Source organism: Bison bison, unplaced genomic scaffold (genome assembly GCF_000754665.1).
Source record: "Bison bison bison isolate TAMUID 2011002044 unplaced genomic scaffold, Bison_UMD1.0 scf7180017864036, whole genome shotgun sequence".
NCBI classification, from domain to species: Eukaryota; Metazoa; Chordata; class Mammalia; order Artiodactyla; family Bovidae; genus Bison; species Bison bison.
Window position 1 is genome coordinate 2,589,016 of NW_011494608.1, and position 27,948 is coordinate 2,616,963.

Consider the following 27,948-nt stretch of genomic DNA (forward strand, 5'->3'; position numbering starts at 1 on the left):
GGAGGATTCTTCATTTTCATCAGGCCTAAGAATTTCATTTATCTTCATGCTAATGTTGCAGGCTAAAACTAGATATCTACATTTCATGTGCTGTAATCATTTTATCACACTTTTGTTGCAGGAAAAAAGTTTCTCTCAGGAGGTTTACAAATTAGGAATTTTCTCTTATCAATTTTCAAATACCTTGTATAAAAATTAGAGTACAAATAAGAGTCCCTACAGAGTTCTAAAAAATTCAGCATGGTTCAGCTGTGTTTCCCATCAGTGTTTGTAATGGCCTCGTACTGCAGTGTAAAACAAGCGTTGTTTACCTGACTTCACACGCTTAATGAGCAACAAGCTGTCACCTATCTGTGAAGAGAAATATGAACTGTTCTTTACAATATTGGAATTATTCTAATATACATCAGCACAAAAATAGTTACTGAGTCATTCCTATGGGCGCACAGCTCTGGAGTAGCTGTGAGGAGTAAAGGAGCAGATGATAAATGGCCTCAGAGCTCAACCTGCACCTGCCCTGGCATGACCGGAGCCTTCTCAACTAAGTGGGATTAGTTTTCATTTGATGTCTTATTTATGATTCTAACAACAGTCACAATTTTACAGCATGATGACTGTAGTTAATATAGTATTGAGTTTGGGGAATTTGCTAAGAGGGTAAATTTCAGGTGCTCTCATCACACAGACCAAAAGGTAACTACGTTAGGAGATCTGTTAGTTATCTTGACTGTATTCAAATTTCAGAATATTTTAGTCTGTGTTTCTGAATATTTGTAAATTCTCTAAGAAATATTTGATTCCTCTAATTATCAATTATTAAAAAAGTAGAACAAAAAGGGTTTCCAAAAAGTGCTAATAACCCCCTGAGCCTAAGTGGATGACTGCATAGTAACAGTTTTATTTTCTGGCAGGTTTAATGTTGACATACTAATTTCCCATAGTAGTTTGTGGTTTGATTGTACTTTCAAGTACTTATTTCATTTCATCCTCCACAATCTCTGTGATTTTCCTGAAAATGCTTAGAAATACTGAAAGAAGAAATTAGAAATAAGAGCTGCTAGTTTGGGAGAATCTATTAAGTCTAGCACTCAGCTGTCTATGTCCTTTAAATGCATTACCTCCAGTTTTCACAATGGCCCTACCTGCTGAGTTTTTCCACGTATAGAAGTTGAAGATGTGATGTTTAGCAACTTTCCCAAGAATGCACTCCTGAAGAGTACTTAAGCTTAGGTTTTTGTCTATCTCTGAAAACCATTATCCAGCTAAGAAAAAATTTTAGAATACAAAATTATTGACTTGTTTTTATGACAAAACAACACCTAAGCGCTTTTATCCAAATAGGCAGAGTAATGGAGGCTGTCAGGAAGCTCCACGTACTCTAGCTGTGTTTTCAGACGCCAGTTGCAAGAAGAGCAATGAGCCAGAAGTTAATGCTGCTGTCTGCCCTGCTCTCTAGTTTGCCATTGCTTCTCTTGCTTCTCTTGGCAGCTTTAGCATTATATGTGCAATAATGTCGTCTCAGGAGCTGACTTGAGAGGTGTGAATATAATTTGCGATTTTCACCTTGGAAATGATGACCTATTGTTCAACTTAGGATGTAGCATTTCAACATCAGTAAAATCACTGTCTATTGGAAGATAGCGCTGTGTTGTTTCAGGGTTGGTTGTTTTGGACTTTTAAAAACAGTAATGGTTTGGCCTGGATTAACCACACCTTGCAGAATTTTTGTGAAATATGCTTTCACCTAGCCCAGGGTTTTAACTGCTTGCTGCACGAGCGCTGAAAGAATCTCTTTAGCACACAAACTAAGCAGTGTAGCGATTGACAACAAACTTCTCACACAGTAATGTGTGGACATTGACCAAGTGACAGACACACCAGCCCAGTTTATACAGTAAAGCTGTAAATATGTTCTCAGTCAAGGACCCTACGGTAAGAAAAAGGAGGGAAGGTTATAGTGAAAATGAAGCTACAACCTAAAAGGGAAAAGGAACAGTCTAAGGGCAAAGTTTTAACAAGTACTAGTATCGCTGTTAATTATGTGCGTTGACCTCTAATGCAGTATTGGTTGTCTCAGGGTGAATGTGTTTGTGAACCCACGCATGTATCCCCTCTGATCTTAATTTTAACTTTAAAAGTTAGATATTCTCACCCCCTTTTCTTGAGAAAATTGAGACACAAGGAGAGGTTTAGTAAGTGGCCCGAGTCACTTGCTTAGTGACAATGCTGATCTCAGTCCATTTTCTTTCTGTCATAGTGTTTCTCAAAGAAGCACACTTACCACTGGTGTTTCACAGCATGCTTTCAGGTGGCACATGGGCAGACGCTTTTAGCTTTAATGATTAGATTTTAGTTATTGGCAAAGTAGAATTGCTATATCAACCACATGATTTTATGAATAGTATTGCTAAAAATTATAGTAAACTTACTTAAGTTAAAATAAAACCTATAATACAGAGAATAATATTAAGTCACTCACAGGATGAGTGGCAGACGTAGATGGCAGACATCCTGAAAGTGGTCCATGAAGGGCTGATGCTGGGCAGATACTGCCCATAGCACTTTTTTTTTTTCAAGATTCGTTAACACATTTTCAAGGAGTACTTATCAAGTATTAGCTAGTACATTAAATGCTCTCATGTCTATCATTTTATTTAATTCCCAAGAACATCTGTAAGATTGTTAGTTTTACAAAGGACACTAATGTTCTTAGAACTTGAGCTTGACCAAAGTCACAAAACTATGAATAGCAGTCAGGCCTCATATCCAGTTCTCTTTAAGATCAAGCCCACATTCTTTTGCTTAACCTGAAAGCAACTAAGGAAAAAAAAAGTCCCTACGTATGTAGAAAATGCCAGAACTGTGAAGTGGTCGCGTGGAGTCCTCGCACGTGAGCTCCACGGCAGCGTGGAAGCAGCAGCAGGGCACAGGCGCACCAATGGCAGTAAGTCAAGTGCCGCCGTCAGTGCAGTCTTTCACGTTCTCGAGAACACGTGAGATTTATCACCGAGGGCTGTGGGATAATGGTGGTGTGTGAAAACAGAGTCCACCGGGGAGATGTACTACATCATTTGGATTTAGCACTGCCATCTGCTTAATAGCATCGAGAAGACGACAGCGGTGCTTACGATCAACCACTCAGAGCAGTGACAGATGCTGCTGGGCGGGAACGTGCCCGGGAAGAAGTTTCCTCACCACAATGCAGATTCTAAACAGCGGGTTTGTTGGTTATCATGCCACCAGCTTTACATCTTCACTACTGGATTTTAAGGTCTGTAGATAAAGATCTACTTGGTGAATCTCCTATATTTTCTTTCCCCATGTTTCATATGTTCTTAAAATGGGTTTTATTAGTTTTAGAATAATTTTTCTAACAAATTCTGTCCTCTTTTTAATGAAAGAAGATGATAGCCCTTTTTGTATTTCTTGACTCTTAAAATGAGACACATGGTTTTGTTAAACAGACTGGAGGGCTCTGAAACCACTCAAACCTTGATTTGAATCCACTTTGTCACTTCCTCAGCTGTAGGTTTATGGCCAAGCTACTTCTTCAAGTCTTCATTTTTCATTTGTAAAATGATGGTAAGGATATTTGACTTGTGAGATTGTGATTAAATGAGATAGCAAAAGCAGTATACAGAGCAGAAGTTTAGTAAACTTGCAAAGATGACATGTACTAGGAGCTGTTCTCAGCACTTTTCAGCCTTATAAGTAGGTTATTACTGTTACCCCATTTCATAGATGAGGAAATTCAGGCCCAGAGATTATAGAACTTCCCTGTGGTTGTTTCAGAGTGAGTGTGCTAGGCTGGCACTGAGCCCTCCACTGCACTGTCTCTGGGTGACTTGTCCTCATCAGTTTAGTTGTCTGATCTAGAAGCTTGTGCAGCCTTTTCCTGAGGAGAACTGCAGTCAATGAAATCTCAACAAAGAAACAAAATCATCTATCCCATTTTGATTCCCCATTTGTGAAACAAAAACTTATGGACAGCCTCATGTAATTTAGCTAGTCTAGAGTCCTAAGATGTTTGGAAGCATAGACTTGAGGTCACAGCTTGAAGTTGCTTGTGAAGAATGATTTACAGTAGAGAACGTCAGTGCGTGAATTTTTCAGAATCTAGTCAAACCTCATTTACCGGGCTTACAGCTTTAGAAGCAGAAGTTATTCACACACCCTGCGGGTGTGATTAAATGAGATAGCATTTTTTCCCTTTTATTTGACATCATGAAGGGATGTGTTCTGGAATTATGAGTGTCCGTCGGATCCTTCCAAGCGTTTGTAACCTTTGACTCAGTGTTTACACAATAAGTGCCTAAACTTAGTGTATAGCAAGTGGTGGCTCAGATGGTAAAGAATATGTCTGCAATGCAGGAGACTCAGGTTCGATCCTTGGGTCAGGAAGATTCCCCTGGGTAGGGAATGCCAGCCCACTCCAGTATTCTTGCCTGGCTAATTACATGGACAGAGGAGCCTGGTGGGCTACAGTCCCTGGGGTCACAAGAGTTGGATAGGTCTAACATTTAACACAATGTAACACTTAACACAATGTAACACTTAACACAGTGTAAATATATTTAACTATTTAAAAAGAATAAGCAGTTTCTGGCAAAGTTCAGGGAAAGAAATACATTTTAGCTATAGGAAAAAAGGTATGCATGTCAACTTGGCCAAAGTAATGTAGATAAACCAGCACCTCAGTTGAGGCAGAATCGAGATTTGTTTAGTGGGAGTGAAGGGGAGGAGTCTGTCACAGCTCTGCAGCTCTCTGACAGTGAAGCTGGGGTCACGTCACGCCCCTGTGCTTCAGCTTGCTCATCTGCATGACGGACGTGATGGTTGCAGTGACCACCTCTGAGGCTGTTGTCATGTCAAATGAGTTGATACACGGAAAGCACCTGGCGCTTTGTGAATGGTCTCACTAGCTATTATTAAAATTCTATAATTTTTAATCTAAAAGCCATAGGGCTAAGTGTCTACAACTCTTTGGGGTGGGGGGCATCTATTTGTGGTTCTCCAGGACAGTGATTGCCCATTGGATTATGTGAAGTTTATGATCAAGGAAAATGTGATTACCAAGGGGGATGGAAAGCATGTATGGCAAATTGAAAAACAAGGGGATTTGAAGGGGGATGTATGCAGCCTTGGCAGTTTGTAATCCTACCAAGTATGGTTAGTGCCAGCAATTAATTTTTAAATAGTATAGTTTGAAGGATTAATACAGGACTTTCCCATCTATTAGCAGCCATTGCATTAAGAGGACCTCTCTTGATCTGGCCCTGATTTTTCTCTAACCTCATGTCAAGTCACCCACTCACCCAATCTAACCTTGTATTGAATTGTTCAGTCATGATTCATTTATAATTTGCTCAGTCACAGATGAAATAGATCTCAAAGCATACATTATGTGAATAAACTTAATTTTGTCAAATTCTTCATGGCTCCTTCAGTAATTTTCTTTACTTACAGTGTTTAAAGACATTGTGGTTATTTGGCATGTTTCTATAAAAATTGCCTGTCGTGTTTTTAGACTTTTCCGCAATGGTGCAAACAGGATAATTTCCTTTTCTTTACATTTTAGTCTTTGCCAGATGGGTTGCCTCAGAGCAGAGGTTCCTTGACTGAGTTGTTACTTCATCCAGCAGGCTTTCTTGATAAACTCTCTGCCTCTGACATCCCCTTTTGCATTCACAGAGTACTCAGCCAGCCTTGTGTGTTTCTGGAATATGGCATGCTTGCCTCTGGTCACCACTCATACCTGCTGGATTTGAGAATCTCTCTCCTGTTTATACAGAGGGGCCCTTGGTGGCAGAAACCCTTTTCTATTTGTCCTTTAATCCGCAGTACCTAGTGTAGTACCAACCAGGAAAGAGACCTCTATGGGTTTTTCATTTCAGTTGGTAACATTTAAGAATTCCACATCTGTTCTACAAGTACCTTTATTGGAAACACGGTAAGAAGTCTGGTACCTCTGAATGTCTAATGTGGAACTGCAGGTAGCCTTCCCTCAACTTGGGCTAAATGGAAGAGTCCTTTATACAGCCTTTAAAAAAAAAAAGGAGATTCCCAAGCCAATCTCTTGTTTCTTATTTTTAATCTGAGTTTTGAGATAGCACAGCTATCTGAAACTTTTAAAATACAGCTAATTTTTATGAGCAGCTGAGGCTGAAAACTGCTTTTCTTGTCTAGTGAGCACTATGAGAATAAGATATTATATGTTCAGAGCTTTTCAGAGTGCCTTGCAGATACTTGCTAAGTAAATATTTATTTCCTAAAGAAATAAATCACTAGCGTGTCTTTCATGCATTCATTCAGCAAACAACTAAAGAGTACCTACTCTGCCAGCAACTGTCCAGGTGCTCGGTAAGCAGCAGTGAACAAAAAGGGGTAAGGAGCGTGCCCAGTAGAGCTCAGGTCCTAGTGGCGGTCACGTTTAGCCAGTGGCCTTCCTGTTTAGCTTCTTTGAGAAGACGATTTAAGACTTGAAGGAGGTAAAAGTTTGCCTAAGGATGTATCTGTGGGAACACAGTGATCTGTGCAAAAATCCTCAAATAAAAGAAGGAGTGTGTCTTATGTATTCGGAAATCCTTAAAGTTACAGTTTTCTTCCATTCATATTTAAATTTCAAGTTCTCCTAATAGAAAACTTGAGATTTCCCTTTGGAATAAGATATCTTTGAAGTTTGGAACAAAATGTTTTGCTTTTCAAGAATGTGTTGTAAGAACTTTTTCCTATTTAAAATTAATCCCAGTATGATTAAAGGAGCTTGCAGACTTAAAATTATGAAGTTACAGGAGAAGACTGTGGTCTGTACACCCTTATATCTTGACCTGTAACAACTTTGGTAGAAAATCAATACAGCGACCGACAGCCTGACAGAGGTAGAGAAATGTCCTTTATAAATGTAAATCTTACTTATCTCACTCTGTTTTTTCCCCTAAACATCCAGCATTCAATTATGAATAAAAATTATACAATAAGAAAATACAACCCGGAGTCAAGAGACAAAATAGTCAAGAGAAACAGAGAGCCCAGATATTACAATTGTCAGTCAGTGTCTTAAAATTGATACATTCCATATGCTAAATGATATTGTGTGAAAGGTGGACAGTATGTATGAACAGATAGGATAGGAATGTAGCCAATGAAAACTCTTAAAAAGAGCCAAATGGAAATGCTAGAATTGAAAATTACAATGTCAGGGATGAATAATTATTTCAGTGGGCTTATTAACAGATTGTACACTACAGAGGAAATAGTAAGAGAACTTGAAGACAAATTATAAAAAATTATTCAAACATGAAAAGAGAAAGATGAAGAGTAGAAGGAACATTGGGTATGAAATCTGCAAGATGATGTAAAACAGGCTACTGTTATCAGAATTGCAGAATGAGATGAGAGAAAGTATGAGGTAGAAGAAGTACTTGAAGAAATAATGACAAACATTTCTAAAATTAACAAAAAATACCATCACACAGATCTGCAAAGTGCAGAGAAACCCTCAGCAGGATAAATATGAATATAAACACATCAAGGTGTAATGTATACCAGTTGCTAAAAAACAGAGAAAAGATTGAGAACAACTAAAGGAAAAGGACATAAATATAATCAGAATATATGATCTTTTGTATCAGGTATTCTGAAGTTAGCATTATGTTTTTGAGGTTCATCCACATTATAGCTTTGATCAGTATTTCTTTCCTTTTTATTACTGAATGGTTTTCCATTTATGATTCTACCGTGTCTTGTTTATGCATTAACTGGGTGACAGATACAGGGTTTGTTTTCACTCCTTGGCATTATGAATAATGCTGCATTGAACATTTATGTGCAGATCTTTGTGCGGACATGTATTTTAGCTTCCTTCAGACATTTAGGAGTAGAATTGCTGGGTCAAATATTAATTATATGTTTAACTTTTTAAGAAACTGCCAAAGTGTTTTTCAAAGTACTTGTACATTAATTCCTACCAGTGGTGTATAAGGAGTCTTAAGGATAATTTTAACCAAAATGTTCAAGACCTCTGTACTGACAACTATTAATAAAATATTGCTTTACAGAAAGTAATGAAGAGCCCAATAGCACTTATCTTCCTTAAAGTTAGGAAATTGCAGAGAACTGTTCAAATAGATGGAAACTATTAGTTGTTATTGGTATTTTTGGTGGATTTGTTGTCATTAAAGGTACATTCCTCACTCTAGCAAATAAGCAGAAATAGCTTGTGTAACATCAGTAAGACTCTAGGAAAAATACTGCTCATTCAGAAGGAACCTCTACCTCAATAGTACTCATAACAGCTGTCCTTGAATAAGAGCTAAGTTTATGTATGTAACACACAATCTTCTTTGAACCTCACAGCAATCTTATGAAAGATTTATTTTAAAAACTATTTTATAGATAAAATTGAGTTAACGTTGCCCAAGCTTACACCTTGGTGGCTCAGTGGTAAAGAATCTGCCTGTAATGGTAGGAGATGCGGGTTTGATCCCTGGGTCAGAAAGATCCCCTTGAGGAAGAAATGACAACCCACTCCAGTATTCTTGCCTGGGAAATGTCATAGACAGGGAAGCCTGGTGGTCTACAGTCCAGGGGATCACAAAGAATCGGACACAACTGAGCACACACAAGCTTACACACACAGTAAACGCTGGAGCCTAGATTCTGATAATGTGTGTGACTGCACAGCCCTGTTCTTAAGTGTTAATTCTGTACTGTCTTCCAAAATGATGATGTTAAGACAGGAAGCCTGCTGATAAGTGACTGTGAGTATGTAAGGCAGGTTTAGCCTGGTGTACACATGGAGCGCCGGCATCAGTGCGTGTCTCTGTGAAACTCACTCCCTGAGTGTCCTGAGGCCTCCGTGCAGGCGTGCCTCGAATGTGTGGGAGGAGGAGAGAGGCACAGTGAGCTGAAGAGACGCTCATGAACAAAACTCTTATCTTTTTACTCTTTTGATTTTCTTGGAATATAATCAGAATTCATCGTTTCTAAAAGATTACGTAGAACCATCTGCAGTCTTTTAAGAAACTTTTGATAGGAGTAGCGTAGACTGCTGCAGATGGAGAAGAGTACTGACCGTGCTGTTGAAATAAGCATGAGCAGATATCCTTGCAGCAGAGAAAAATAGAGACACGTGGTGCCCCTCACGTCAGGATGCTTGCACCGTATTGTAGGACTGGGATAAGCTCTGAATCAACCCCACATACCACCGAATCAGGTTTATTCTCTCACATAAGAATGGATGTTAGCAGCTTCCGACCCCTGGGACCGCTCTGTGGAGTCTCTGAGCAGCCAGGTGCTCCTTTGTTTGCCGCATCCTCCTCGCCCTTGCCCTGTGCCCTTACGCTCAGCTTGCTCTCAGGGCAGCGGTCATAGTCCAGCTGCCAGGCTGGGCTTCAGGCAGGGAGAAAGAAGAGGAGGAAGGCCCTGCAACCTGGGCAGGTCCGCCTGCTCTTAGGAAGTCCCTGGAAGCTTCACTCCCGGAAGTTCACTCCTGTCTCATCAGTATCCTCCCTGTAGAAGTGGTCGAGAAATGGAGATTAATGGCTGGGTGCGTTACCACTAGCATCTCACCCTCAGTCTCACAAGGCATCTTCTGCTAAGGAGGACAGGGAGAGTGCACACTGAATAGGCAACAGCTGCCCACTGGCTCTTCCCTTTTAACCTGAGTGTTAGTTTTTTTTTATTTTTATTTTTTTGATTTGTTTTCCTTTTCCTGAAATGTTATGTACCTATAGCAAGGGGCATAAATTCACACCTGTCAGAAGCGTCCAGTTGAGTGACTGTTTTTCAGTGTACACACCATGTAAGCAGGAGATGGATTCCAGCACCCAGGCAAGAAGTTTTCCAGCTGCTGCTTTCAACCGTGGGTGTCTTAGGTCATCATCTCTTTCTGGCTCCCTGAACGGCGCTGTCTTTTGAAAAAGTGCCCAAACATACTTCCACTGTGCTGTGAGTGTGGTGACTGGTCGTCCGATTAGATGGTGGAGAGAGGCCCCTGGGAGCCAGGGGAACTAGACTTGCACCCTGCCCCCCTGCCCGGACGGTGGCCACACGGCTTTAGAGAAGTGCTCTGTGTCTGAGTCACCACTGTGCTGTCACCAGGGCAAAACTGCATGCTGCTGTTCTCCTTTCTGTCTGGCTCTTCTCGTAAGTGTCGGTTTAGACCTTCCTCCTTCCAGGAGGCACTCCAGGTACCCCAGGACTGGGCCAGGTGCCCCACCCTGAGTCCCATCAGAACTCTGGGCTTCTGGGAATCACAGTCCTCCACCGGCCTAGTTACAGTTGTCTGCCTTGCGCACTAGACCAGATGTGTTTTATCACAAAGTCCGGAACTTGTTCACTGTTGCATCCTGGTGCCCAGCACATGATAGGTGTTCCAGAAATATCTGTGGAACAGATGCTGGGAACAGGTGACATCTGAGCTTCAGAAATTCCTACCAAGAGCACCTTTCTCAAGAGAGAACATAACAAGTGAGAGTCTCTTTCTTACATGGTGGGAAAATGTTGTTTTTAACCTAAATTTATAAAATAGAGATCCAGATTGCGAGTTTGTTTTAAATATGAGAGAAAATTTGTGCAGAATGCATGGCTCCTAATCGGTGTTTGATAATGTATGATGGATGCTGTTTGATAGTATCTATCATTAGTGTTAGATCTTGTTTGCATGTCTCTGCCCAGTAGCCTGTACCCGATCCTAGTAGTTGACGTGTGTGCGCGTGTGCATGCGTGCATGTACTCTGTCACGCAGTAGTGTCTGACTTTGCGACCCCATGGACTGTAGCTCTGCCAGGCTTCTCTGTCCATGGAATTCTCCAGGCAAGGACACTGGAGTGGGTTGCCATTTCCTCCTCCAGGGGATCTTCCCGACCCAGGGATCAAAACCATGTCTTTTGCATCTCTTGTGTTGGCAGGTGGGTTCTTTACTGCTCTGCCACCTGGGAAGCCATAGTAGTTGACATAGGTCCTTAAAATTAGGTTTACCAGTAACCCCCGAGGCGTGTGCTTCCTTCCTTCCTGCCCTGTGTGATCTGCCTTCCTGAGCCGTCTGTCACAGGAGGAGGTGCTCTCGAGCTCTGTGGGAAGCAGAGCCAGAGAGAAAGGATTCTGAGAGTCTCGTGAGAGATGAAGGTTAACATGGAACTTTCTGTCAGGCCTGTTCGAGGGTGTTACTGTGACAGGTTAGTCAGACTGTATTACTGGAAGTCTTTCAAAGTGGAGAGGGAATCATTCTCTGAGATCATTAAGACAATTTAGCCTGAAGCCCAGAGGATGGACCACGTGATTTCTCAAGGCCGACTTCTTGCCTTTGATCGGTCAAGTACGAGTAAGTTCCTGCACTTTACAGTGAGGTCAGATTGAGAAGTTTTTCACACTAGAGGTGGAGGATTGCTGTAAGTGGCAAACCTTTTGTTTCTGATTCTCTGACAGACCTACATTAACATTTAAAATCTTTTTGTTTGACAAAGTAATTGTTTCATCTGAAATGAGGCTTGGCAAACTTCGTTACAACAATACGGTTAAGGCTGATCACTGCTCTTTATTTGGTTTAGAGGAAGTGTCCAGCCAGTGAGAAGGGCTTTGTGTGTGAGCTCACTGCATCGTGGCCCTGCTGTCGCCCTGTCAGAGGACACCCCGGGGGCCCTCACCCTGAGCGGCAAATGCCATCCATTCATTCCTGCCAGTGCTCCTGTTGAGCACCTCTTGTGTTTCAGACACTGGTAGAAGCTACCCCTCAAAAAGATGATGCTTCCTGTTGAAGATCACACCACTTCCCAATGGAAAAACAGGTTCAGAACTAAGTGCAGCCTTACTCCACAGCCTGAGCTCTCTGTCTGCTTGCATATGTCCCTGGAGAGATCACGTGGCGTCTCTGGATTTTGAGTACCTTTCACACTACGAGGACGGCAGACTTATGTCTCCTGTTCAGACCACTCCCCCAGCCTCTTGATTTCTCTTTCCAGCTGCTCTGGGAGGTCCGAGAGGCCTATGCAACCTAGCCTGTCCCAGGCCAAACTCCTGACGGCTCCCTGCCCAGAGCTCCTTCTGCTTCCACTTCCCCATCTCAGGTGATGGCAAACTTCATTATGGGGACGTTTCTCCCTGGAGCCATCTTACTCAGGATAAAAACAAGAAACCAAGCCTCTCCGTGGTCTGCATGACCCCCCTCTGCCTTCCTGGGTCTCTCTGCTCTCGCTATACTGCCCTCCTGTTTCGTTGGACCAGAGTGCACCTCTGTGGGACCCAGGCTGCATCCCCTCAGGGGGCATCCACTCTGTGTGACCAGCTGTGTCACATCTCCTGCCCTGTCACACAGCAGACCTGCGAACTGACCACCAAATCCAGCAGGTTAAAGTTCATTGGTCCCCTTGCCAAGGGATGAAAATGTAACAACAGTAGTGGGACGATTGCAATGTGCTGCAAAGGAGGGTCAGCATGTTACTAGAGGACGGGAGTGAAACTGGAGAGGGGAAGCCATGGTCAGGGGATGGAGTACATGAAACTGACGCAATGCCGGGTAGAGGGGTTATTGATATGACAGGAACTAAGATGTGACCTGGGAGCTGATGGCCAAAGGAGAGTAGAGGCAAGTTCAGTGGACAAGAGTGGTGCAGGGAGTCAGCAGACCAACGTATTTGAAGGATTATCTGCCTGCGTACAGAAAACAGCAAGACTTAGGACAGAGATGCCATTGAGAGATTGAAAGCTGGGTGTTTGTGCAGAGGAGTGGAGTGTAATGGACTACAGGTGGCAATGCGGGGGCAGTTGGTGAAGAGAATACTCACCTTCCTGTTGTCCCAGGGGCACATGGGCCATGGGGGATAAGGGAGAGGAGAGGGCCACTGAGGGAGAGGTGGCATTAGAGGAGAACTGAGTTTCATTGAGCAAGAAGGCAAGGGGGCGTCTAAAGAGGGGGTGGAGGATGCGCGATGAGCCGTGACTTCCGGAGGGCACAGAGAGAATTGGGACGGAGATGGGGACAGACGGGGACGGGCGGAGCTCTACAAGTGCTGGAGATAAAGAGTAACTAGTGATCTAGAGTTCCCTGAGCTGCAATGACCAGCCGAGGGCCTGATGACATGAGTCCCAGCGACTTTTTGGTCAAAATTCGTGTAGAGGCTTGACGAGATAGACACCAGATAGATTCATGTCAGGAGTTCCTTCTTAGTCCCATTCATGGAGACAGGGTGGTCTGGGAGCTCGCTTTTGTCCTCCTTTTGAACGCCTGTCCGTGCCCTGGGGCACGTGGGCTTGGTCCCAGTGCTGCCATTTGCTCTGTGACCCCTGTGTTTACTCCCAGTGCTGGGCCTGTTTCTTGACTCTGGTTGATGGGTCGAGAACCTCCGGGAAAGCCAGGAATTACGCTGAGCCTTTGGACTTCCTTCTACCCCTGATGCAGGGTAGAACATGGAGGACAGAGCAGGCCTGAGAGACACGGCCTTGGTGCCAGGAGAGGAGCTTGCTCTGGACCACTTGAGGGAGGGACTTCTATTGACACCTTCTGATGGAGAAAAGGCATAGTCAACCTACCATGTTTTATTGCTTCTTATTAATGCTGTAAGTTGTATTCATAAATGAAGAAATTTTTAGAGTCTTCCCCCTTTGCCTTATGTTGGGTTTTTAGTTTATCCTTGGGAAATAGGACACGTCTTGGGTTAATAGACATTGGAGGTGCACGAAATGAAATGCCGCAAAAGCAATTCAGATGGAACTGACAGGTACGAGAATGGGGCTCAGCTGCTCCCAGCTTCTTGGCTTGATGACAGTCTTGAAATAAATAATCAGAAACTGAGTGAAATGATAAAATATGTCAGTTTAAAGTTTCCAGTTGTCAAAACTAAGATTGTCTTATCACCAAACCATCGCCTGACCAAATTATGTTTCCTTTTATCCTTCCGTTCATTGGGAAACATTCTTCACCCTGTTTTTTTTTGTTTTTTTTTTTTATGCTGATCTGTGTGAGAGCACTTCCAGGTGGATTTCCAGTCCACCCCGATGCTCATTAATGCTCACTTCATTTAATCAAGGGGACTTTGTTTAGTCAGAAGGCAGTTGTTTTTCTCCTGTTTATTGGTCTCAGTACCTGTCACTGACAGTTCCAAGTTAAACAGTGGACCTGTCTCAGTAAAGGGAATTCTATTCAGTTTTATGAAGAGGTCACTCTCATTGTTTTCTGTGCAGCAAAGATGAGATATTAAAGAACATTGCAACTTTGTCTAAGGAGCCATTATATTGTAACTTCTGACATTTGGAAAGAAGACTGAGGTTCACTCAGTCTTCTTTAATTTAGTGCCGAGTTTCTAAGAAACAGTAGCCGATTTATTTTCAACAAAATGAGAAATTATGTTGACTGCTGTGTCCAGATGCTGTACGTGAGGCACTGAGAACGTTAGGACTTCCCAGGGTCTGGGGGGCATCTAGCGTGGTGAGATTTGGCAGGCAGAGGGGCACTCGGACTCAGCAGGCAGGTGGACAACTGCCCCAAGACTGTCCGTGCTGGGAGGCCTGGGTTTAGACTCAGGAGTCTTGACCCGTGTTGGACAGTGGCATTTTATCAAAAGTATCCCTTCTGAATGTCTGTCTACAAGGTGAGGAAAGTGTTCTTCTTTAATAGCATTCTCATATTTAAAACTGTTGAACTTTAAGAGGTAGGGAGGCCATATATTTTTGTTGTTACTTGTTTTTGCTAGACTTTTTCCTTCTTGACTATGCATGTCTCTCTGTTCCTCACTCAGCTAGCCCCTCTTCTCTTCTTGCCGTAAATGTACGTATACCAGGATGGAAAACTAGGGCTCCAAGGGAGAGGAGGCACTGGAGAGCAGAGAGTACTGAGGCGGTTGCAGTTCACCATGGCCCACTGGCAGCGGGGTTCCTGCAGACCCCTGAGACAGCATGCGGTCCCTTGGGACACGTGCAGGTGGACAGAGGGCTCGGGTTGTGAAGGAAAGGCACACTTAGTCTTGCACCTATTCTTCCATTTGCAAGTAGTGTGACCTTGGACAGGCAGTGTAACCTTTTTGAGTTGCAGCTTCTACAAGTGGCATTTGGGCTAACGACTGGGTAGGAGGTGCTTGGGAGCAAAGGACAAGAGGAACCGTTCTGGCAGAGGAGGGCAGAGGCGAAGACCTGTCCCCGTAGGCATGACACAAGCCCGTAGCTCCCACCCCCATCCCCTCTCACAGGGCTCGCCATCCTGTGCTGTCTTAGAAGGTTGATGGTTAGTCTCCAGTGAAGTTCACCTGGGCTTGTGAAACGAAACGTAGGAGAACCAGGTATGGACTTAACTGGATGTGTCCCCTTTCTGCTGTCTGTGTGATGTTAGGCTGGCGCCCCAGCTGTTCTGCTCTACAGCATCCTTACCTGTAAAATGGGCATGACAGCTCTGTCACGTCCAGGGGAGGCAACGGCTGCTTGGGGGTCTTGGGGCTGGCACAGGTATTATCCACTCCGTGCTTCCTTGGCAGAGAAGGCAATGGCACCCCACTCCAGTATTCTTGCCTGGAAAATCCCATGGATGGAGGAACCTGTTGGGCTGAAGTCCATGGGGTCACTGAGAGTCGGGCACGACTGAGCGACTTCACTTTCACTTCTCACTTTCATGCATTGGAGAAGGACATGGCAACCCACTCCAGTGTTCTTGCCTGGAGAATCCCAGAGACGGGGGAGCCTGGTGGGCTGCCGTCTATGGGGTCGCACAGAGTTGGACTCGACTTAGCAGCAGCTTCCTTGGGTGCTAAGCAGCTCAGCTGGATCGTTTTCCATTCTGATTAGAACTTCTTTGCTTGATTGCATCAAGTTGGAATAATGAGAGTGTTTATTCCAGGACAATCCAAGATAGCAAATTCAGGGTGATTGTTTCCCTACAAAATTGTGAGAACTGGGAAAGGGGAAGCCAGGGAGAGTGGTAGAAGCCCTTCCTCAGACAGCCAGAGTAGTGTGAGAAACTGACTGTGTGGGCCATAGTCCCGTCATCCAGATTTCCCCAGAGTCGTTCCTGTAAAGGTTACACCTAGATCACACATGTTGTGTATGTGAGTGGCCTGTTTTGCATCATCTACAAAATGGCCTTGGTGACAGATCACTCCCTCCCTGGGTCTCAGGGACGTCATGCGTCAGAATACAGGACAGCTGCGCACGTGCCTCCGTCCCCACAGGCTTGGCCAGGGCGGGCGACTGGACCCAGGGGCCTTTCCCACCCACCACACACAGCCCCTGCTGAGCGGCCACCCCTGATGGTAATGGTGTGGTGCTAGAGGGTTAAACATGTCACCCCACAGCTGTGTTGCTTTATTGTAGAGCCCAGTGCCTGGGCCTCACACAGCATCGAGGTGTCTGGTTTGTAGGGCTGTGCCTTCTGTGAACTGTGTCGGTAGGAAAGAAGCCGTGGCTGCACTTCCTCCTGCACACACATCCCCCCCACCCCACCCTGATCCCTTGCACGATCCCAGCCTGGGTCCACTGCATACGCGTACCCTCTCAGACCACGATTCCTCCCAGAAGAGACTGCGTACTCCTCAGGTGCTGTCAGCACTCTCCACACGGACAGGCTGATCGTGGTGGTTCAGTGTCAGACATGGTTGTTGTGAATTCAAGTCAGGGACCACAGGAGGGGCCGATGATAGTCCTAATAAGATTGCTCTTCTCCGTGGGAACTCTGTTCAGCTTTCAGCCCTGCTTTTAGTAGTTATCTTTAAGTTTTAGATACTTCATCAAGTATGATTTAAACTCACAGCCACATCAGTTTGTCCTAACTGTGTTTTTGTCTCTCTCTGCTTGTGTGTTTTGTTTCATGCAGCGGTGCTGATTACTATGATTATGGACATGGACTCAGTGAAGAAACGTATGATTCCTATGGTGAGTAAATGGCGGAGTGGAGCCATAAATAGAAAGGTCATAGAAATACCTTAAAGCACTTAACTGGGGAGACTCATACAGACAGAATTTTAGACCACTGCTGCCTCTCAGTTCATCTGTGCTTATCCAGCTATTTTCAGAAGCTCTCTAAGGTTTAAACTTAATATTTAAAGGGGACTAAAGACTTGCAGAAAATTGCAGGCATTGATTCTGAACTTAAGATTTTCTGTTTGGGTTGATTGCAATGTGCTGATTTTCTCACTTACTTGAATAGTTTGCCAAACTACAGACACTTGATAGAATGACTCTCTCTGAAGTGTCTTTGCTTCTTGAGAGTAAAGAAAAGTGAAGCAGTTGAGACTACAGCTCTCAACTGCTGTAGTGGTGATTCCACCACAGCCATCTTTATATTTTAATTTATTCCCAATCTCAGTTCCTCTAAAAACATTACAGTGGGAGTCATTCGTTAAAGGCTACAGAAGCGCTGGGCCAGGGAGGAGATGGATGGCTGTCTCAGGCTTACAGAGAGACAGTGAAACCCCACTGAGTCCAGTGGGAGCTGCCCAAGGTGCTGGGGAATCCACATCCAGAGTCTCAATATGCAGAAGGACGACAGGTTTAATTAAAAGAATTGGCTGCAGCAACTTAATGATACTGAGAACCTCCTTTGCTGCCGGGCGCAGAGATCAGAGAACACGAAGCTTCAATCAGTTGCAAAGCTCTGATGAATGCCTCATGCCCAGTGCAAGTGAATCAGGATTCTCGTTAATGGATGTTATGACATTTCTCTGAACATAACTGAAAAACCATTTTCCAGTGTTCCTTTTGAAGTGCATTTTGTTATATCACCTGCCCCAAGCCTTGATGACCGCACCTTGGATTTTTTTTGTTGTTATTCGTAACAAACACTTAAGAGACATACCTTGGTTTGTTGAATGCTGTCTACTTAAATTGATGCAAGTTAGCTTGAGGGAATGGTGTTGATTGCATGTTTGTATCAAAGAAGAGGTCATTTTAAGCAGTTTTCCTCACAGCTTTTTAAAATTGGTCTCCGTGGACACATGGCTTTTAAATCACTGTGTGCTGCAGCATAGATATTAACTGTTTGTTGTCAAAGACCTTCAAGTGACTCACTGACAGCCCTGAGCTGGAGTGAACCAGGGTCCTCTGTTGGAAATTCATCATTTCGTGTGGATTTAGTATGAGGATGAGTGCAATTTGACGTTATGTCATGAGATTATTTCCTATCCAGGAAGTATTTTGGAAACAGAAATCTCCACCCAGTACAGCTTTCCTTCCTTCTTTACATGAAGGACCCGTGAAGAACAAAGCCACATTTCCCAAACTGCCCATTGCCATTTTGCACTCCAGTATTTTTCTCCTTTTGCCTTCACAGATTTTTATCTGTGTTTTCTTTGTCTTTGAAGAAGAAATCCCAAGTGACCCTTTTCCCATGCGTAAGTGTCTTCACATTTAGCAAGAGGCAGCTCAATTTGCTGCTGGAGTTTGTAAACTTTTATTAAATGAGTGACCAAAAGGAAGTTCTTGCAAACTTGGCTGTCATTTAAGATACAAGGATCATGTCTTCCCAGGCTGGTAGGTTTTGCTAGTGAGATGAACATCTTCCATTGTGTTTGTAAATGTTTAAAAGTTAATTCTCTCAGGTTTTTTAATACCTTGGGGATTTATATCTTCAGTATGACATCTACCATGGGTTCAGGGCTAAGTTAGATTCTGAGAAATGAAGCCATGGGCTCTCTGGTGTTGATCTAACTGTGCTTCATCTGACTGGCTTTAGGGCAAGAGGAGTGGACTAACTCGAGACACAAGGCCCCCTCGGCGAGGACCTCGAAGGGCGTCTACAGGGACCAGCCATACGGCAGATACTGACTGTGCTGTCTGCTGTTGTGACATAGCCAGTCTCCACCAGTCCTGTATACTGTTCAAAGTAATTTTTTTCTATGAACAATCCCTTTTTAAATAAATCAAAATGCTTAAAATCTGAATGGATGGAATTTAAAACTACTTTGTTGAAACATCAACCTGGGCAGAAAAAAAAAAAAAAGACATGTAAAATTTTGTTATTTCCAGTCTGTATATGAAAAATAGGTCATCAAAAGGAAAAAAAAAATAACTTTGATTAACTAGTGTTAAACAAAAAAGATAGGTTTACTAAATATGTTAATCCATCCTTTTAACATAAGCCTCACCTTTCATTTTAAAGGTTTCCATAGAAATTTAGTTATTTTATCTTTCAGCCATATGCTATTTTTTTTTTCTCTTGCCAACATGCGTAAAAAGGGAAGCCAGTTACAAGTGCAAATAATGTGGTATTCTTTTGTAACTCAAGTCTTGAAATGTTCTGTAGTGTTAAGCAAAGTCTCCTCTTGCTTGATACTAAATAAACTTTTGAAAGAAATTTTGTGTGTGTGAGCTAACAATTTCATGTCTCTCTTATTTAAAAAGGCCTTCATAAATAGTCGTAAACAGGGAAAAGATTCATTTAACAATGCTTGTCAAAAAAGGGTCACACTAAACATTGTACAATTTATTTAAAACATGGTTTAAAACTAAATGTACCATTATATACTCACCGTAGATTTAAATGCTGTTTAAAGAGTCCAAATGGTGTCCAGCTGCTTGAATGGCACGTTAAAACTACGCAAAACCTAATCTTGTTTAAAAACTGGTTTTAAAATAACTACTGATTTTCTGAAAAAGATGTGATCAGTTTTCATCTTGTTGAGCGTTTTTTCACTAGTGCAACTTTGGATTTTTTATGAGAATTTTGGTACCTTAATGAACACCTCGCTCCATGCTGGAAGCAATAAGCACAAAGCTTTTAAAGACTTTCTGACTTGACTAATTGAGGTCGCACTCGACAAGGCTGAGGATGTGTAACCCTTAAACGGTCTTCATTTTCAAAGGTAAATAAATCAAATAAGATTTTAATCTCACTTAATTTATCTTAATATAACTAATAAAACCAGGGAGGTTACAACTTAGCAAGTTTCATTATCCATTTTAGAAAGGGTTTAAGATCACCTAAATTCTCATTTTAAAAAGTTTAATTTGTTTTAGTAATCTAAAAAGCCTTAGTTTAGTCAGTTTAATTGGGGCCAATTATACCCTGTTAAACAAATGTAAAACCTCATAACTAGTTGTTTGTAATACATTATTTGGTTAGTAATTGAGGGCACTTCTTAAAACTGACAAATATTTAATAAAGTTTTTCTTTAATCATTTGGCCTAAGTTTTTTTAAAACTGTAGATTGTGTAAAATGTTTAATTTTTATTTCCTGAGGGACTTTCTTCTCTTTGAGTAAAAAGGTCTTTTCTTTTGTTAGGAATGTCAGCCACCTTGGAAAGTGAAAGGAAGGCGGCCGTCAGTCCAGCGGACACAGGTGAGTGTCCTTGTTCCGGTTCTTTGATGTGCTTGGAGGACGAAGACGGCCTCAGGCTCTTCTGCGCACTTCCTGCTACCAACTAGTGACATAGCGCCAGTGGCAAATTACCTTCCGGAATGTAAGCCAGTCAGACCCAGTCAGGCCAGCACAGGCTGTGGAGCTAGGAGGCTCGGCCCCCCGCAGTGTGTAAGTAACGGAGTTACTCCTCAGTAAAAATGTAACAGGCTGGTTGGTAGCAGGAAAAAATTTTTCAGTTTCAAGTGGAAAAAAAAGTTTCCCAAACCTATTGATAACTGTGATGATCCCCCACTTTTTCTTCAAAGGCTGTATATATTCTCTCTGTATATATTCATAATACGACACAGATGTGCTGGAAATTTTGGACAATAATTACCGTAGGCTTGTGAAAGTATGATTTTTGCATGTGTGTCCTTTTCTACTTTGAGTTTTGCAAAACAAAATTTCGCTTTTAAGAAGGTAAATATTGCCAAGTATTTTATAAAATTGTTTCATAAAATTCAAACAATAGGGATCGTGAAAGAAAGATATCATTTATCTGAGACCATTAATACGGTCTCACTTTTCATTTACTCTTGTTTTTTCCTAAACTGTCAGGAATGCTGCATGGGCCCTGACATCCCAGAGAATCTGACTTGTAAGAGAGTGTGTGAGCCTGCCCGTCGCCGGGTGACGTGGTCTGGCTTCAGCTGTCAGCACAATGGGGACATTCCTCATCTCCTGCAGTTGTTCTGAGCATTAAGCAAGGCAGTGTTCAGAGTGTTTTGAAGGCTGGCAGGTGATAGCATAATGTAGAGTTTCATTATTGAAGTCGAATACACATGTTTCATATACATGGGAAATAGCAGCTTTTTTTTCTCCTTAATCACCAAAATTAGCCAATTACTCTTAGGAAGAAAATAGTTCTCTTCACTCTCATAAATCAGAATAAATGTTTGGGGTTCTCTTTTGTTTGTGCCTCTTTTCTTGTACAGAAAGCCAATGTGAATAACACATTTTTTCAATTTATGATGTTATATTGAAATTTTTTCACTATTTTCTTTAGTAAGTTTTTGTTGTTGTTGTTTTTAGGAATTGGCATCTTGAATAATAAGTGTAGGCTTCTTTAATCAGAAATTATGGACGGATTCCTGGAAGGTAAATTAGTAGATAGTTTTCAGAGCTCGTTCTGAGAAATTGTTCAGTTTTATGTTTATTTTCATTTTCTTAAAGAAACCATAGCTCCATTGGACTGTAAAAGGGGGTTTTGATGCAGAAAGGTCAGGAGCCACCAGGATGCTCTTGGATGGTTCTGCTTGGCTTTCGAGGGCTTCCCTTACTCAGCACATCCTCTACTGAGCCTCATTCCTCCCTGTCTCAACAGCCAAGACTTGTAGACAGCAGCCTGGTCCTGCCCTGTCCCTCCGTGCACACTGCATCCTTCCCAAGTCATCCCCGGGGCCTCCCGGCTCGCGGGTCATTTACTGAGTTCTCCCGCACACACACCTGAGGCACTAGGGGCGCTGCGGTCTGTGGGACGTGGACCTTACACTCAAGTATAGTATAGGTCAGCACGGATGGAGGTGGTGGCCTGACCCACCTGCACTTCCTGTCGCTGGGCCTTTGCGCCTGGAAGCCGTGCCTGCCCACCCTTCCATGATGTCTTCACCAGTTCAACCACAGTCCGCCGTGCTCTCTGAAATAGCATGCTTTTACACTTCCTCCTTTTAGTATTGATACCATGTGACTTAGATTGGTTAGAAGTTGCCAACCAACTTGTAACCTGTGCTGAATCACTTTCATTGAATCCTCACAACAGTAAGAATGTGACTGTCATCTCCATTTTACCCAGGAAGAGGCTTACGCTTCAGGCGATAGATCCCTGTGTAGGCTCCCAGCCCGGAGGCAGCAGTCAGTTGCACAGCATCCACTATAATCTAGGGTCTCTGCTCCCAGCTGTGCTGTTAGGCTGTCTGCTCTCTGGGCTGGCACTTACTCCCCCTATACTGAAGGGTCCTTGAGGACAAGGGCTGGCTCCTATCTTACCTTGTATTCCTAAAGTAACCCCACAACATTGAGTGTTGGCAGACCCTGTGACTGATAACCCTCCCCCTGCCCCAGATTCCTTCCTGGAGAGATTCTTTGGCTGTATTTAGGTTCTGAACCTTCCTTTGTTCAAGATATTCCAAGTTGAATCAGTGTCGGTGTTTATGCAGACACATTGGCTGAGCGTCTGCTGTGCTGCAGACAGTGGAGACGCGGTGATGATGGATGCAGCTGCCTGCTGGGGAGACGGGCAAGGAAGGTGCTAGCAGGGCTGAGACAGGTATAGCGCATGGGGAGAGACATGGGCGCCAGGTGGGGCGGTGGAGGCGGAGGGTGCCAGCAGGGGTTTCAGGACCCAGTAGAAGATGACCACATAGGGAGGGTCTTCTTGGAAGCAGTCTCACCCAGCTCTGTCATCCACCGGCTTCGTGACTTAACCTCTCTGAACTTTAGTCTAAGCTGCAGTTTCCCCATCTGTAAAATGGACACAATAGTGATGCCCACCTCAGTTTGCTGTGAAGATTGGAAGCCTGCCTGCCACAAACCTAGGTATTTGCTCTTGTTTACTGCTTTATGCAAATATTTGGATTATAAGAAAGCACAGTTATCTAGGAAACTTTAGTTATATTGGATTATTAGAGAAACCAATAGATGATGTTGTCTATGTAGACAAGGGACACATAATGAAGGATCTTGCAGGTCCTGCTAAGAAGCACAAACATGACAGCCCATGTCAAAATGTAATCTCTTCACCCTAGAACCTGCCCTACTGCACACCCCAGGCAGACATGGCGCCCTTTTCAGTCTCTGTTCCGGCAAGAACTTTGTACAGACCTCTTTGCACTGGTTATTGATCTGATAGCCAGATGGTGAGAGCCTTAAAAAAGAGGGGCCTAGTGTTTCCATCCTCTTGTTGCATCTCTTAGCACAGTGTGTGACAATTTAAGCATCCAGCAAGTCAGTGAATATGAAAGAGTGATATTGTCAGCGTGATCCGTGTGACTCCTGACAGGCAGTATTAGGAATGGTTGGGTGTAGTAGCAGAGACCCAAAACAGGAAGAAAGCAATCACTCACATAAATTGAATTACAATTCAGGCAGTCTAATTTAAAATTAGACAGTGACTCTGATGATTCGGAGAAAAAATTACAATGTAGTAAAAAGTCTAATAAGTTAAGCCACTTTCTAGGTTATATGTGATAAGTATAAATAGTAGTTTGTTATTCTGTATGCAAATCATATCTATTTATGCTAGGCCAGTTCAGTCATGTCCGACTCTGTGTGATCCCATGGGCTGTAGCCCTCCATGCTCCTCTGTCCATGGGATCCTCCAGGCAAGAGTACTGGAGTGGGGTGCCATGCCCTCCTCCAGGGGATCTTTCAGACACAGGGATCGAACCTGCATCTCTTATGTCTAATCTGAATCGGCAGGTGGGTTCTTTACCACTAGCACCACCTGAGAAGCCCATCTACTGTTTATAGTGATGTACTAGTTGTATTGATTGGTATTGACATTGTAGGAATAGAAAGGAAAATAAATCCATCATTATATTTAAAATAACAAAATCTTATGCTTGAGTCTGTTTCCATCTTTGAGAAAGATTGTAGGACATTTTAAAATCTGACTTGCATCCTCCCCTCATCCTACCTGATCGGGACTGATTCTGGAGGGGTTGTTACCCCACACACCTAGTTGTCTGGCTGTGACCGGCACCGCCTGCTGTCACTGTCCTGTCTCAGTGCGAGTCCTTCAGGGCTCCCAGCGCGGGTGCGGCCTGCCTGCCTCTGCTCTCCCTCTGCTGCAGCCTCGCGGGCACGTACCTTCAGGGTGCTGTGCAACCTGCGCCGTTCTCTGCCCCAGATCACTTGTCGCCACCCTTCTCCCCAGCACTTGCTACAGCCAGCCCACACCGGTCTGTCCAGTTTTGGAGTAAGACTGACACACCTCCTCACTCTGGAAGTCTTCACAGTGTCTCCACGTGTGCCCTGGGAGCAGAATCCCCCCGGAGGGCCCTGAGGGCTCTTAACGTGCAGCACGGGGTCCCTTCCTCTCAAGCCCCCGCCCCCTTCTGGGTGTGAATGCCCTTAGCGCAGGCACCATGGCTCCATGCAGCTGTCATTTACCTGGTGAGTGAAATGAACCAGGTGGCATCGTGTCTCTGAGTGCAGGACTGTGCCTTAGGACTTTATCTGCCTCATCGGGTCAAGTTAGAGTCATTCTTCCATTGGAAAAGAATTTACCAGGTTGCTAAATGTAGTCATTCACATACACACGTATGTAAAAGCTCACCTGACCTCCATGGCAAGATCCATGCCCTTCCTCACCTGCCCATGTCCACTCCCTAACACAGTTCTAGCGCCTAATAGGCTCTCAACTGAGGGGCTGGAATAAGTGAGCAGACGCCTCGTGAAGGCAGGGCTGATCTCCGCTCACTGGGTTTTTTTGTATTTGTCTTTCTCACCGACAGCACCACTTCAGGTTCTGTGCACATGGAACCACGTCTCATTTGACTTTGCATCCAGACCCCAGCGTGCTCCCTGGCATGACAGTGCTCACGGAGGAGCCGATGACTGACTGAGTCAGTGAGCAAATGGCTCTGTGATTTTAAAATACTGACCCTGAGCACCTCTCACTGTTAGTTTGTCAGTGGAAATGAGATCATTAACTTCTGTAACCACTGGCTTTTTCCCTAGGAAAGGTGAAGTTAGAAAACAAAACTATGCCCTTTATTTAGTAGGCGATAGACATACCTGGTACAAAATCTAAAACTTTGGGGAAAGTGTACAATGGAAAGTTGGTCTTAATTCCCACCCCTGCCCTGAAATACCCAGAAGCAGCTCTTGGTCTTGGTTTTTTGTGTGTTTTTCAGATAGAAAAACATACGCTTTGGTTCTGCACAGATTATTACTGTTTTTACATACAGAACAGTACACTGTTGTCTGCCTCCCTTGTTTCACTTTAGAGTATATCTGTGAGTTCATTTTCTATCATTTTCAATTATAAAGGTATGCTTTTCTTTTTATTGGCTGAATAATATTTATATGAATGCATCATAATTGAAACAACTGTTGACAGACATTTTGCCTCCAGTGTTCTGCACTCATTAGAGACAGCGCTAGACAGTGCAGCCTTTCATCTCTGTCCTTGTGCACGTTCGTACACATCTGTAGAATAAGTTTCTAAAATAGATTTATTGAGTCATTACATTTTCCTATAGTTATTACTGTATTGCTCCCCGTAGAGGTAATCGTGTATCTTAATATGCTTTTCTGAAGGAAATTTGAACCCCCAGTGTTCTTCTGTCCATCACAGTATACAGCTGTTAGCACCTACACACAGCAGACTCCTCTCGGCAAAGTGGGCTCACAGTTGTTCCCACGTGCATGTGGTGGGGCCGGACCCTGTGGGAATGAGCGAGGCCAGCTCTGGGCGCTCGGCTGTGTCTTGCAGTGATCGCTGAGGATCCACGGTAAAGAGGGTGACGGATCGCGCTCCCTCGGGCTCCTGCAGGTCTCCTCTCGCTCCTGGGACCTCCTTTCATGAGCTGATGGAGTCTGAGGCCAGCCCGCCCCGGGCCCTGTGCTCAGCCCTGGATGCACCAGGGGAAGGGACCGCCTCTGCTCCCGCAGGGCCCATGGCCTCTCCGCAGAAACCGGCCCCCAGCTGGCCCCTCTGTCCACCCTGCCTTTGCCCAGCTCCCCGCTTCCTCTCCTCTTCACTGGCTGTCCAGAGCCTGCCAGTTCCTCAAGAGCTTCTCTCCCTCCTGCCCCCCGAAAACCCTTTTTCCTCTTCACTCTGGGAGCACTGGCTGACAGCACCCAAGGGGCGAACCCCTGATTCTGATCTACTGATTGATGTGTGGGTGGTCCTGCAACCCCTGAGAGTCCTCGAGGGTCAGGAGCAAGTCTGTCATGTACAAGGAGAGCACAGTCATCCAGCCATTGAGGAAATGTGCATTGATTAAACAGTACCCTAATTAACACTCGGGCTTCCCTGGTGGCACAGTGGTGAATTCGTCTGCCAATGCAGGAGACATGGGTTCAATCCCTGGGTCAAGAAGATCTCCTGGAATAGGAAATGGCAACCCACTCCAGTATTCTAGCCTGGGAAATCCCATGGACAGAGGAGCCTGGCAGGCTACAGTCCAGGGGGTCGCAAAGAGTTGGACATGACTGAGCACACATGCATATTAGCTGTTTCCCTTTTTAAAGTAAACAGCCTGGTTCGTCCCACAGAACACCGGTGCTGTGTGCGGTCCTGGCAGGCGAGGTGAAGGCCAAGGGGGTGCAGAGACCTAGGTCACGTGCAATGGTCAAGGAAGGACAAGGAGGGAAAGGCTCCACAGAGGAGGAGATGAGAAACCCAAAGAGGGTTTGAAAGATAAGTTGAAATCTTGAAGCAGATGGAAGAGGAGGACGTGTCAGAGGTGACAGGCAGGTCTGCGAGGCAGGGAGGGGCCTCACGGGTCTGGGGCAAGTACGCAGTTGCTGGAATGTGAGGTGTGGCACCCATGGGCGGGGACAGGAGGGTGGGCAGCCAGGTCACAGGGAACCCGGAGACCCCGGGACGGGCGTCTGTGACCGGAGCTGTGGAGTAAGCGAGGCGATGGCCGTGTCTCCACTGTGATTGGATTCGGCTCTCTTCCCTTCTGATTGCCGCTTGGGTTTTGAAACAACAATTTTGTTGTAGTTAACACATCAAAATGTATTATTTGGTGTTAATAAAATACATCTGAAAGCCAAGTTTCAGGTGACAAGTGTGTATCCATAGGAAGTCACCTCATTTTAATATTGAAAGTTCCATGTGGAAAAAAGCATGGCCATTCTGAAAGCAGACCCATAAATGTCATAATGGATGGCATTTTGATGATCATCATACTATTTAAATCATTCATCTGCCTACTGAACACAAAGATTTTATGTCCTTAATTTCTATAATTCTATTTTGCCTTGTTTTCCGTAAGTATTCTCATTTCTATTAAATTTCAGCTCGCCTGCTTCCTCTGCCTAAATCCTGTGTTGCCACCAGAGTATAAATATTTGTTTCTTGATGTATACAAATATTTTTCATTTTCCTCTCTTTCAGGAACTTTCCTTCCAATTATGGACTGCTTAAGAATAGTCAACTCACCAACGTGCCTAGTCAGTAAATGAATTCACTTGAGAACTTGAAAATCATCTTTTTTTTGCAGTTTTGTGTTTCATGAAATGTTTTATAAAATGGTATGCTTTCTGATTTGAAAAGTCTGTTAAAAAAAAAGGGAAAGAAAATCAATCTTTGTCCCCTAACAGAAAACAAATGATTTGTGTATTACTTAATAAAGGCTGCCCATTTCAATCGCTTCTACTTTAATATAAACCTAGAAAAACAAAGGCTTGTTATTTCAGCCCAGCTCTGAACTCTGCACACTTGAGAACCATATGTGGCTGCACCTCACTACAGGAAGTCAAGACTCAGCACAAATTCCAGATTTGAAAATGATTTCTCCATCTCAGTTTTGGACCAATAAATACAAATATGTTATGCCAAAAGCATTCCGCCACATGAAAGGTTACTTATAAAAAGGCTTCTGCAGAAAGCAGGGTGGCGCTGCCAGGATGGAAACCCAGCTTTCATGCCTCCGTAATCTGTCATGAAACAGAAAGG

At 43.8% G+C, this 27,948-nt stretch overlaps 1 protein-coding gene and 1 long non-coding RNA gene across 2 annotated transcripts in view; both read left to right on the forward strand.

Moving 5' to 3' along the window:
* Positions 1-19,270, forward strand: part of KHDRBS3 (KH domain containing, RNA binding, signal transduction associated 3) — a 98,704-nt gene extending 79,434 nt beyond the window's left edge. The window contains exons 8-9 of the mRNA XM_010834805.1: positions 16,793-16,851; positions 18,650-19,270. Of these exons, the coding sequence (XP_010833107.1) occupies positions 16,793-16,851; positions 18,650-18,741 (151 nt within the window). The 3' untranslated portion in view covers positions 18,742-19,270. The remainder of the gene's footprint in view (positions 1-16,792; positions 16,852-18,649) is intronic.
* A 238-nt stretch (positions 19,271-19,508) lies between these two features.
* LOC104984855 lies at positions 19,509-27,625 on the forward strand. Its single transcript, XR_824800.1, has 3 exons — positions 19,509-19,778; positions 20,199-20,255; positions 27,388-27,625. It is a non-coding gene; the product is annotated as an uncharacterized LOC104984855 (long non-coding RNA).
* The last annotated feature ends 323 nt before the right edge of the window (positions 27,626-27,948 follow it).